The sequence below is a fragment of the Eublepharis macularius genome, chromosome 9 (assembly GCF_028583425.1).
Source record: "Eublepharis macularius isolate TG4126 chromosome 9, MPM_Emac_v1.0, whole genome shotgun sequence".
Taxonomy (NCBI): Eukaryota; Metazoa; Chordata; class Lepidosauria; order Squamata; family Eublepharidae; genus Eublepharis; species Eublepharis macularius.
In genome coordinates this window covers 11431011-11443225 of record NC_072798.1, presented here as the reverse complement: position 1 = coordinate 11443225, position 12215 = coordinate 11431011, and the positions used below count along the sequence as shown (strand labels likewise).

At 43.4% G+C, this 12215-nt stretch overlaps 1 protein-coding gene across 3 annotated transcripts in view; it reads right to left on the bottom strand.

Annotated features, from left to right (window-relative positions):
- Window positions 1-12215, bottom strand: part of CELF2 (CUGBP Elav-like family member 2) — a 705040-nt gene that overhangs the window by 581388 nt on the left and 111437 nt on the right. For all 3 annotated transcript variants that reach the window (XM_054987889.1, XM_054987890.1, XM_054987891.1), the window contains exon 2: window positions 8555-8590. In XM_054987889.1, the coding sequence (XP_054843864.1) occupies window positions 8555-8590 (36 nt within the window). The remainder of the gene's footprint in view (window positions 1-8554; window positions 8591-12215) is intronic.

Here is a 12215-nt window from a genome sequence, read left to right as displayed (position 1 = left end):
AGGACACCAAAATACTGGACAACACTTCCAACTACTTTGTCAGACTGCACAGGGAAGCCATTGAAATTCACAAGCATAAGCAAAACTTCAACAGGAAAGAAGAAACCTTAAGAATGAACAGAGCATGGTTTCCAGTTCTGAAAAACACCAGGCTAACAAAACACTCTACACCCGACAATAGCCCTGCGGAGAAGATTAGCACATCAAGCACCAATCCATATGCAAAAGAACCTCCTCAGGATACAGTGAAGCCTCCCGCCATTAGCATTCCACACCCTGGGAAACTCTTACAGGATGACTCAGCTCAACCCCACCACTCCTGAGTAGATATAAACGACCTGCCAACACCTTTTCCACACTGTGACACTGAGAGATCTCTGTCTTTTGGTGCTACACCTCTGAAGATGCCAGCCACAGCTGCTGGCGAAACGTCAGGAACTACAATGCCAAGACCACGGCAATACAGCCCGGAAAACCCACAACAACCAAATAATTGATGGATTTCCCAAATCAAACTGGAAACCAGACAGGGTGTGTTACCCCAGTTCTATGTTTATTTTACACACTGCATCTTAACCCTGCCTCAGACATTAATGGTCACAAGTCTGTAAATGTGAACAACAGTACCTCTTCTAAAGGGACTACACATACTATGCCTTGTTTCTTCTGAGCCACAGTCCAGCAGAAAAGCCCACAGGTTCCATTAGCTTTAAGCAGTTGCACCACACCCACGTTCTCATGCCCGAGAGAAAACCCTAAGACACCACTTTTGAAAGTGGTGAAAGTTGTGCCCATTGGCCCAAGCAAAAGAAAGCCTAGTAACACCCAAGGGGAGGAGACGCACTTGCTGTTCACAGAATCTTTCCTTCCTCTATTTTTCAGCAGCACGAATGACAGTTCTCTTCACTTGCAATTATTTGTAACTCATCCAAAATCTTATTTTCCAGAATAATTTTTTTTCTTCAAACGAGACACCATTGAAGTTACACATTCTCCCACACATACAAACACACCCTTCACCAAAGACATGGTTGAAATCCCACAACAATCTACATGAAATGATCCCCTACAATTAAAGTGACAACATTGGACTGGCTTTCAAACAATCTCTAATATATAAAAGGCAATCCGTGTTGCCGACGATTCACTTTTTATCCTGGCGCAAGTGCAGTGAATTGTTGGCAACATTTCGCCTATGCTAGGATAAACTCGAAGACGCAGCAGCCACGGAGGTGGTGGGGAAGCCCTGCGCCACACCCCTCCCAAGGGCTCCATGGTGCGGCCTTCCTAATGAGGCTTCTGGGAGGGCCGCCCTGGCGCGGCAGCTTTCTCCATCGCTGCGGGGCCTTGGGAGGGGCATCATTCCACACTGGGCCTTCCTGCTGCCTCCACAGCCACAGAGGTGATGGGAAGGCCCGATGTGCCAGTGCAGCCCTCCAGAGACCTAGGAAGACACGGTACAGCAGCCCACCCCTCTGTAGGCCATTTTCTAGAGCCCGTTGTTTTTACAACAGACTTGGCTGCTAGTCAATGAATAATGTCTTTATGAAAAAGATATATATCTTATTCAGCATGTCAGAGTGATGAGGGAACAGGGAAGAAAATCATGGCGTCCTTTTTCTATACAAGGAAAGGTTTTGAACAGAGAAGGAAGCCATGAGAGTTACATAGATCGTAGGTCTCTCTTGGGAGGGACAATTCTCCTTCTTGAGAGTTTAAAGGAGATACAGTCAAGACAGCTGGGCTTCTTTTGCATATGGTCCTTACTTCTGGAAATCTACACCTCCACAGAAGAACTATTTGCAACAGTTTGTACTAAGTTCCATGAATGAATGACAAAGGGAGTTTTAAATGGTTCCATGCATAGATCACAGAACATGTGAAGCTACCTTATACAAAGCTAGACTATCCACCCACCTACTCTGGCTCTTCTGTATGGTGGTAGAATCTCAGGCAAAGAAAGGTCTTTCCCAAAACTTCTTATCTGAGATCTCCATCCCTGGAGATGCTGGGGATTGGAGTTGGGATGGAGTTAGGGTTGCCAGCCTCCAGTAGTGGCTGGAGATCTCCTAGAATTACAACTGGTCTCCAGGCCAGAGATCAGTTCACTTGGAGAAAATGGCCATTTTGGGGGGTGGACTCTATGGAATTATGCTATGCCAAGGTCTTTTCCCACCCCAAACCCCACTTTCTCCAGGTTTCTCCAGGTTTCACCCTCCAGATCTCCAGGAATTCCCCAACTTGGAGCTGGCAACCCTAGATGGAGTGGGACTATACAGTCATAGGCCTTTCTCTCGTCTTGTCAAAGGTATACAATTTCTTCTCATGTAGGGTAAGTAGCAATTCTCCCTTGCCAAGGTTGCGAATCCACATAAAGATCTGATACCTCTGGCATATTCCAGGCAACTCAGCCATTCAGTGACCCTAAGCAAATTTAGCACTTAACCAAGATGGGTTTCTCTTACCACCATGAAGTGGTATGCATGAATGCATTCGCCGCAGATAAATGCATCCACAAAAGTAGGGTGAAAAAGCATTTTTTAAACTGTGGGTTTACAACACATAGTTTGTACTAACCAGGACTGACATTATGTCTGCACTGAGCAAAGCATGGTGAAGTCAGCTTCCCCATTTCTTCTGCCTGCAAGTGGCAAGTGGCAGTCACTCCACACGTTACTTCTTTTACAAGTTCTCGATGGAGCCAACCCATGCTCTGTGCGGACACACATCACCTAATGGATTGGCTTCTATTTTTAAAAAAACCAGTATACAAATAGGCTCAGAAAGCTGCCCCTAGGGGAGGAAGATCTCCTGCCTTTGTATTGTCGAAGGCTTTCACGGCCGGAGAACGATGGTTGTTGTGGGTTTTCCGGGCTGTATTGCTGTGGTCTTGGCATTGTAGTTCCTGACGTTTTGCCAGCAGCTGTGGCTGGCATCTTCAGAGGTGTAGCACCAAAAGACAATACAGCCCGGAAAACCCACAACAACCATCGTTCTCCTGCCTTTATTCCAAGCTTTTTTCCCCTGTGCAAAAACAATGCAGAGAGGAGACATTTTCCCAATTCTGCTGCTCCATGTAGAGGTATTGACTGCATGTGCAGCAGTAGAAAGGGGAAAACTCTCCTCCCCTCCCACTGTTTATTATTATTAGTAGTAGGAGTCATTTCGTAGAAAAAGAGCTGGAGGAACTCATTAGCAGAACTCATTAGCAGAACTCATTAGCATATGCCATGCCTCTTGCCATCACCGGAAGTGTGTCATTAGTATAGCTGATTTGAATGTGCCACACCCCCTGACATCACCTATTCTGGCTGTTTTGGACCCAATTCAGGGCTGAAATTGGGTCCAAAATGGCAAAAAGGGGCTGCAAATGGCCAAAAAGGGGCCCAAAATGGTCAGGAATGGGCTGCTGATGAGTGGGAGAGTGATCCACCACCTGTCAGAGGCCCGATCCAGGCTCTTTTGGCCCCAATCCAGGCCAAAACGGGCCCAAAATGGCTGAGAGTCAGGTGGGTGGGACCACCTGACATGTGACCTATTTGGGGAACTGCCGGAACTGCATTCCTGTGCGTTCCCCCTCAAAATGAGCCCTGATTATTACAATTATTATCCTATCTAGGAGGATTTTGAAGTCTGACCTAAAGCAAAGGATTTAGAGGGTGGTCCTCAGGTATAACACCCTTAGGAATTTCACAGTAGCTGAAAAATTGGTGACACATCTTTGACGGGGAAAATCAGTTTTGTTCTTCTCTGGTTCACTAATAAATGTAACATGTTGCAAAATTTAAGGTGGGTTTGGAGGGTCCAGAACAATCAAAACATCTTTAGGAATGCCAAGGGGAACGAAAAGAATTTCAATACGGAGTTGAAGCAATGCTGGAACCAAGCATAAGCCATTTTAAACCTGTCATATTAAACAACATAGAAACTATCCTGTAGGACCATACAAGATTTTCAGGGTATATTTTTTTGAGAGTAAGGGTTTCCTATCTCAGATCTAAAGAAGGGAGCTTTGACTTTCGAAAGCTTATACTCTTGAAAAATCTTGTTGGTCTCTATGGTGACGCTGGACTCAAATCCTGATATTTTATGATATTAAACAACGGTTTTCTGGTGAGAGGAACAGCAGATGAGCTAAGGGAAGGGGAATGTTATTACTGTAGGGTTTTTTAAGTGGCTATGACATCTTGGTTTGCAATAAATCAGAAGGCTACATTGATCATTATTTATCTGTCAATCAATAGGAACACAAGAATATCTTTGCACAATTTTTTTCTTTTAAGAATGACGGGTCTCATCCAAAAGGTATTTCTCAGCTCTCGTTCTCAACTGCCAGAATGTGCCCAACTCTAAATGTCTGTGCTAATCTGAGCTTGGTTATTGATTCTCATTACAGTCAGACACATATTGCTTGTATAAATCTAATTTTTGTCAAGTGACATGTTGCTAGATTTTAATTTTCAACCGAGGCAAGAATTCAGCCAGAGATTAAGGTTATTAAAAGGAAGGAAGAAAACTGACACACATTCAAGCAGACGCTTAAAGTTACTCTTTTTAAAACTTCAAAGCTTTGGGAGGGGGAAGATTTAGTTCTAATTGCTTTCCAATAGGAGGAAGACTGTTTATTTTCACTACATCCATTGCCTGTTAATTGCTGGCCCAAGTGAGATTAACAATAGCCAATGTAATTAAGAACCATCCCTCTCCACTCCTAAACACATCTCAACACCTTTTTTCAACATGACACTGGATGAACTTCTAGGCTGCTAAATGGTTATAAAACGACTCTGGAGAAATGCGACTGTCTTCCAGGGATGGTTTCAAGTTTCTCTTCCCTGATGTTTCAACCTGAAAAATCTCTGGCTCTGTTTAACTTCTCTCTTGTGGAAAGTGAGCACGAGATTTTTTTGTCATTTCTGAGTCATCTTTTGTTTCCTGTACCAATTCTCCCCCCAAATGCCTGCATTTTAATAATAATAATAACAGCAAAACCATTTGAATTATATACCGCCCTTTAGGACACTTGACATCACATTCAGGGCGGTTTACAAAGTGTGTTATTATTATCCTCACAACAATCATCCTGTGAGGTGGGTGGGGCTGAGAGAGCTCCGAGAAGCTGTGACTGACTCAAGGTCACCCAGCTGGCTTCAAGTGAAGGAAAGGGGAATATTCTACATCCCTACCATCTGCCAAACTTTGGCAAACATTAAAATGATAAAAAGTAGTCAAGCCACATGGAGTCCACTTTAAGAGTCCACTTTAAAAGGCAGAGTTTAACATACAGATCACTCCAAGGAGCATAATGTGATATAATTCAACCCTACTGTACCCATCATAGTGTATATTCTTCTGAAAAGAATAGTAATAGTAATAATAATAATAATAACAACAAAAACAACAACATTCAATTTATATACCGCCCTTCAGGACGACTTAACACCCACTCAGAGCAGTTTACAAAGTATGTCATTATTATCCCCACAACAAAACACCCTGTGAGGTGGGTGGGGCTGAGAGAGCTCTGAGAGAGCTGTGACTGACCCAAGGTCACCCAGCTGGCTTCAAGTGGAGGAGTGTGGAATCAAACCACATGATGTATTTTGTGATAAATGGTCATTATAGATTATATATTATATGTACAGATTATATATATGGTGTATATAAATATTACATAAAAAGCATAAAACAACAGAAGTGAATCTTCAAAAGCTGAGAAGAGCTAAAAGAAGTGTGGTGCCAAACGTGGCAAAAATTGCCTGTGCAAAAAAGGCCTGTGTTTAAACCAAGAACTGCTACTGTTTTGCATCTTTTCCCATCACTAGATTAAAATGTCAGCATATCTTTGTAACTCCAATGAACAGAGCATAAATTCTGGAGATCTCCCAGAATTACAACTGATTTTCAGGCAACAAAGACCAGTTCAACTGAAGAAAATGGCTGCTCTAAAGTGTGAGCTCTATGGTATTATACCCCACTGAAGCTCCTCCCCTCCCCAAACCCCGCCTTCTCTAGGCTCCACCCCACAAATCTCCAGGAATTTCCCAACCTGGACCTGGTAACCCTAAGCATAAATCACAAAAATGTCACACAGTAACTTTAATTAACTAATGCATTAACAAAATAACTTCAGACGCCTTGTTTCAAATTGTTCTACTGCACATATGAAGCCATCAAACAGTCACAGAAATCTAAACACAGGACAAGACAGACAGACCAACAATTTATACACAACACGTGCCTACCAAGCCGGTGTCCAGGAAATAAAAATGCCCCCAAACAAAATAAGAAAGATGCCCCATCCATATATCTAATATTTAGCAGAATCAAAAAAGACCCAACTCTGTGTAAAAAAAATTAAGCCAGCTTTTCCTCTTGCTTCTGTATATACCAAAAAAATGACATGGTTAATAAATATTCTTGTTAAAATGTTTGTTAACAAGCTGCAGCATAATTGCAATGAGGCTATCGCTGTTTTCATGTTACACATTTTCATTATGAATAAACATCAAATTGTAATACAATACTCACCAAACACCCCTCCCCCCATTAGAAAGCTCATTTAAAAATAGCCTTGTGGAATAACAACGTACATGCTGCGGCCAAATGAGAAATGATGCTTGCACAACTGTACGTTTTTACTCAGTGGCTGTTTTGCTGAAGGGGTACCTCCTGGGTTTTACCCTAGAAAGTTGCAAGTCCATTAACACAGTGATAATTCACTTACAGGATGGGGAAAAATGACTGGGATGAAGTGGTAAACATAACGTATTATTTATCATAAGGTACAAAGAATTTACTGCTAGATAAATGCTACATGCTCACAAGAGCAGAGTCCAGAAGACTGCAAAATCATCTAACCAACTGAAGATAGTTCAGAAAGTATAGTTGGCCCAAAGGATCTTTATCTGCTACAGAAATCTGGTTAAGCCTGCATTATATACCATCTACACTGGCTTCTAATTTGTTACTAGGCTCTACTTGAGATTTAGTTTTGACCTTTAAATTCCTAAATAGTTTAGGAGCAGTGTAGCTGAAGATCAGTCTCTACCAGTATCAACCAAGTGAGATTTGCAATCGGCTTAAGAGGAATACCTTTGGGATCCAATCGTTTAGTCAAAAGGGAACCTATGGGAATGGCGTTTTGGTGATGAAGCCCCCAGCTGTGGAACTCTACTCCTCTCAGGAGCCAAGAACAGTAGTTTCTCTAAAGAACTTCCAGATGGGTCTTAAGGCCTGTCTTTTCTGGAGGCCCAGCAGAGCTGCAGGCAAGTGCAAGATAACAAGAACCTGGAATAAAAATAAAGCAAGGTTGTGGTCCCAACTAGAGATGGGCACGAACCGAAATATGAACCAAAATTAAGCACAAACCAGGCCGGTTTGTGGTTCGTGAACCATGGTTCGTCAGATCCCATTTCTGACGAACCGCCGCAAACTTTGAGGCTGGTTCATTTGGTTCATTTTTTGGTTCGTCACTGCAGACAGCCTGGTGCCAATCAATCAGTTTCCTAGGCAATAGGGGATGGACTTCCTGCAGACCTTCTGCTGACCCGGAAGTGAACTTCTGCTGGCCCGGAAGTGATCTTCTGCTGACCCAGAAGTGACCTTCTGCTGACTTGGAAGTGATGGTTTTCTGAACTGGATGTGACTTTTTCATGAACCAAACAAACTGGTTTGTGAACCAGGGGCAGGTTTGTGAAAGTTTGTGGTTTATGAAATTTGATGAACTGTGAACCACATGGTTTGGGGGTTTTTTTGGTTCGTGTCCATCTCTAGTCCCAACCAATGAATAAATTCCACTGGTTGGTTTCCTTGGTGTAAAGTCCAAGACCCAGTGTAATGAACATCCTTTGGTCATGCTTCCTTGCAAACTGCCAACCTTAGATGACTTCTATTACCAGTCCAACTTACAGATACTGATTGATGCAACAGTCTTTCACAAATATGGTGGTGTGATAGTCACTGTGGTATACACACTTCTTTCTGCCTTCACCATCTCTTGTCAAACCAACATCTTTGAAGCACTACTAAAAGGTTCCAAAACCAACAAACAGAGAAGACAGTGGAAAAGACTGATCAAATCATCTCCACCTCTCTGGGGAACAAAATTAAGCTGGGTTTCCGACACCTCAAGAGATTCACTGACATATTTAGAACCATTCTTGTTCCTCATATCGCTGAACCACAAAACAAGAAAACACTAAAAAGCAAACTGAAGTCACCAACAACGTGTTCCAAGGCCTAACCAGGCAGAAGGTCCACCATAAGGGACGTTCTTCCTTAGACAGTAGCTAAGCCATTAAAATGAAACCATTTTTAAACATTTCATACAATCTTTTACTGTTCAGAGTCACTCTGCAGCTGTTTCCGTCTGACACAGTCGCTCTCTTTCTAAAACACATATTTCGTAATGATTGTTTCTTAGGCAAATGTTCTCTTTTCCTTAAACCCCTGACAGGCTGTCTTGGACGCTTCAGTTAGAGAGGCTGTACTTCCCTTCAGCAGCTCCCCAAAGCCAGCACACAGATTTGGTTTAGTGGAACAGCTTGCTTACCTTGGTAACGTTCCAGACAACTCTGTGGCAGTCTCTCTGCAAAACAAAAAAGAGATACACAGAAGGGAAACTTCGTTAGTATTTTAAAAAGCTCAGTCCTAATCACTTTGGCAAGGATAACGAGAACTGCATTAAACGCAGCCAATTTTAGTGTAAATAAAGTGTATTAATTATATTAAAAGATGTTATATCCTGCCTTTTGCAGTCTTCAAGAAAAGTTTACTGTGTTATATAAAAACCACAACAAATTAAAAAAACAGCACTATCGTCTAACTGCTGCACCACACTGGCCCTCTCTCATGTACCAAGGTCTTTCGTGGATGCCTGGCTTCATTTTTTCCAGAGATCGGAGGTGTGATACTTAAGTGAATGGGGCAGGGGGCAAATCCACATGCTCTTGGCACATCCCAGCGTTGCACTAAATGATTGCTAAACACCTGGAAGTATAGCGTCCTTCTAGCGAGATTCAGAAATCGCGCTAGAGACACTATACTTCCAGGTGTTTAGCAAACATTTAACGCAATGTGCGCTAGAAAGATGCTATACTTCTGGGTGTTTAGCGAACATTTAGTGCAACGCTGGGACTCTCCGAAGGCGTGCTGATTCAGCCAGGGTCTCTCAGATGGAGGCACCAAGACTCTGGGATTCTCTTTTTAGGTCTGGAGTCCCCATTGTGGTGCCCGTGGGTGCCCTGGGACACACTGAATACTTTTACAAAGCCCACCAAGTGTTTTTAGAAAGTGGGTGGAGCTATTTGGGGTTCTTTCCCCAGCAGAGCTTCTGATTGGCCACTGGAAATCTGATTGGCTTGCCGAATAAAATGTTTCAGTTGCAGTTGCCACCACAGCTGCCACTCTTTCTATTATATATTTTAAATTACCACTCTTCCCCTGCACTTGGCTTTCCTTTGTGTGTGTGGGTCCACCTCCTTCAGCAGCCATTTTGTCATTGGCTCCGCCTCCTTTGGGAGTCATTTTGTAGTTGTGCTCAGCAGCCTTTGTGATAATTCCAAATGTGCCTGGAGGATTTAAAAGTTTTTGGGGGGGAAGGGGGAAGGGGGGGAATCTTTGGTTTAGGCATTTCTACTTAGGATCAGGGAGTTACTGTTATTTACTGACTCGCCATAACTTCAATAATATTTTTTTTTAAGATTTCTGCTAGCTGAATGGGATCTGAGCTAAGCTTCTATTTCTTCTCTGCTGCCAGGGCTGCCAGATGGCCTTTAAAAAAACTGGACAGGGGACCCGGCACTCACTATTGTGTACTCCTGGGCCTAGTGTGATAATGTCACTTCTGGAAAGTGACATCCTCACTGGCAGGCAGGAGGCCAGGTGGGCCAGCACTGGCCGGCTGCTTCCCCAGTGCACAGGAAGATGGGCTGCCCAGTACTGTAAGCCCATTTTCCCGGACACTCCAAGAAAAAAATGGACTGTCCGGGAGGGAAATGGACACCTAGCAGTCCTATCTGCTGCAGGCATTTAGCCTGGATCTGGCTAGAAGTATGAGACTTTGATGCAGGGAACAAATCTTGTTCTTAGCCCAAAGCTTAATTGCCCAGCGGCCCCAGGGTCAGTCCAGGGGTTGAAATTGTATGTTTTTCTTTGTTTGTCTTAATTATAGATCCAGAGGAGTTAGCCGTGTTAGTCTGTAGTAGCAAAATAGAAAAAAGTCCAGTAGCACCTTCAAGACTAACCAACTTTACTGTAGCATAAACTTTCAAGAATCACAGTTCTCTTCGTCAGATCTGACAAAGAGAACTGTGATTCTCGAAAGCTTATGCTACAGTAAAGTTGGTTAGTCTTAAAGGTGTTACTGGACTCTTTTCTATTTTGTCTTAATTATAGTTTTCTGTTTCTTTGCAAACAGCTTCGAATCCCCAGCAGCGAGAAAACTGAGATAGACATTCCTATAGAAATGCATGTAAAATGAATGTGGAAGCTCAGATTCAGAGCTTCAGGCCAGCATCCTTGTCGCTTTGTTCAGAGTGTCGATTGAACTGTTGACCCAATTTCCAGTGTACCACAGTGCCCTGCCTCAAAATGGCGATCTGAGGAAGGACAAGCCACCTGGAGGAATCCAAGGAGAGCTGCTGTGATCATCTGATTGAATCATCCAGTAAGATGGAGCCTGGAGGAATAAAGCTGCTAACTCCAGTACAGGCTGAACCTCTTCGTTTGAGCAAACCATCTGTGATGTGAAGAATGTGTGACCTCTGATGTCTGAACAAGGCAGCTCCGACTCCCAAAAGCTTGAACTCTCAAAATCTTGTTTGTCTCTAAGATGCCGCTCAACTCAAACCCTCATGACCCTCCTTGTCTTGAACTGTGTTGTGAATCCATACCTGGTATCATCTCAACCACACTTCTGCCTAGCCTCACACAGCCCCTCACCGATCTTGATTTCTGGCCTGACACTGACTTCAGTCCAGTTGCAGACACGGACTCCTTCATCTACTTGATCTCAGGCTCAGCTTTGTGCTTTTCCCTCCCACATCTCACAGTCACAACTTGATGAACAATGGAGAATGTTATCATCATCATATTCTGTAAGCTTCCCGGAGTTATCTGGTGGGCCACTGTTGGAGAAACGGTGCTGGACTCGATACACCCTAGAATCTTATTCTTCTGTATTTTTCATATTTTCACTAAGTAAAACTAACTTGTACCTTTAGATCTTAACTCCTACTCTCCAGATTGAAATTTCATAACAGTTAACATTTTTTTTTAAAAAAAAATCTGCTGTGAATAAAATTGTGAGCGGCTGACTCATACTTCGGCAGCACAGAATCTTTCATGTGCCTAATTACTCTCAAATCAAAATGTCGTAATTTTGGTGGATCAAATTCTCACTTGAACGTGGCAGGAGGGTAATAGTTTTGGACATCGTGATGGAGTTCAGGAGTCAAAACACCATTACTTCAAACGGACAAAAGAGGGAAAGATGGGGGAGGGAGCCAGAGAATCTAAAATTCACTCTGCGGATAAGCGTGACAAATCCAAATTTCCATTTAGGAATGAGTAAGAAGCCTCACAGTCTATCCACATACGGTGCAGTGCCCAGGGTCCATGGCTCAGAGGGAGAACACTTATTTTGCATTTATAAGGTGGCGCTGGCCCTGTCATTTCTGGGTAAAAGGATCAGATTATATGAAAGACTTGTGCTTTGGACCCTGGAAAGAGGCTGTCAGTCTTACAGGCAAACATGACCTTGATAGACCAGGGGTCTGACTCATAAGGAGGTGGCTTCATCTGTTCAGTGCCAAGATGGGGAGAGTCTAAACCCACAGCAGCAGGCACTGGCTCGTCCAAATGAGAAGGTGTCTACAATCTGGTCACCCACCCACCAGCGATGGCTGGCCCTCTTTCTCTGATGACTAGTCCAGCTCTGGGCAACCAGCACAAAGATTCCTTCCCCCATATTCTCCGCAAACTGAGGAGAGCTAGGAAAGATCCTGTATGGTAGGAAGATGCCATGGAATTGCCTTCTAGTGAGTTACACAATTGGCTTGTCTAGCTCAGTACAGTTTATGGAGAGCCCCTGCTAGTTATAGGCAGAGCAAGGTCCTTCCCGACCGCTGCTACTGTTTGCAGTCTCCTTCAAATGGGGAACCTATGAGCTTCTGCAAGCAAGCAAGTATTGCTGACCCACAACCCATCTCACA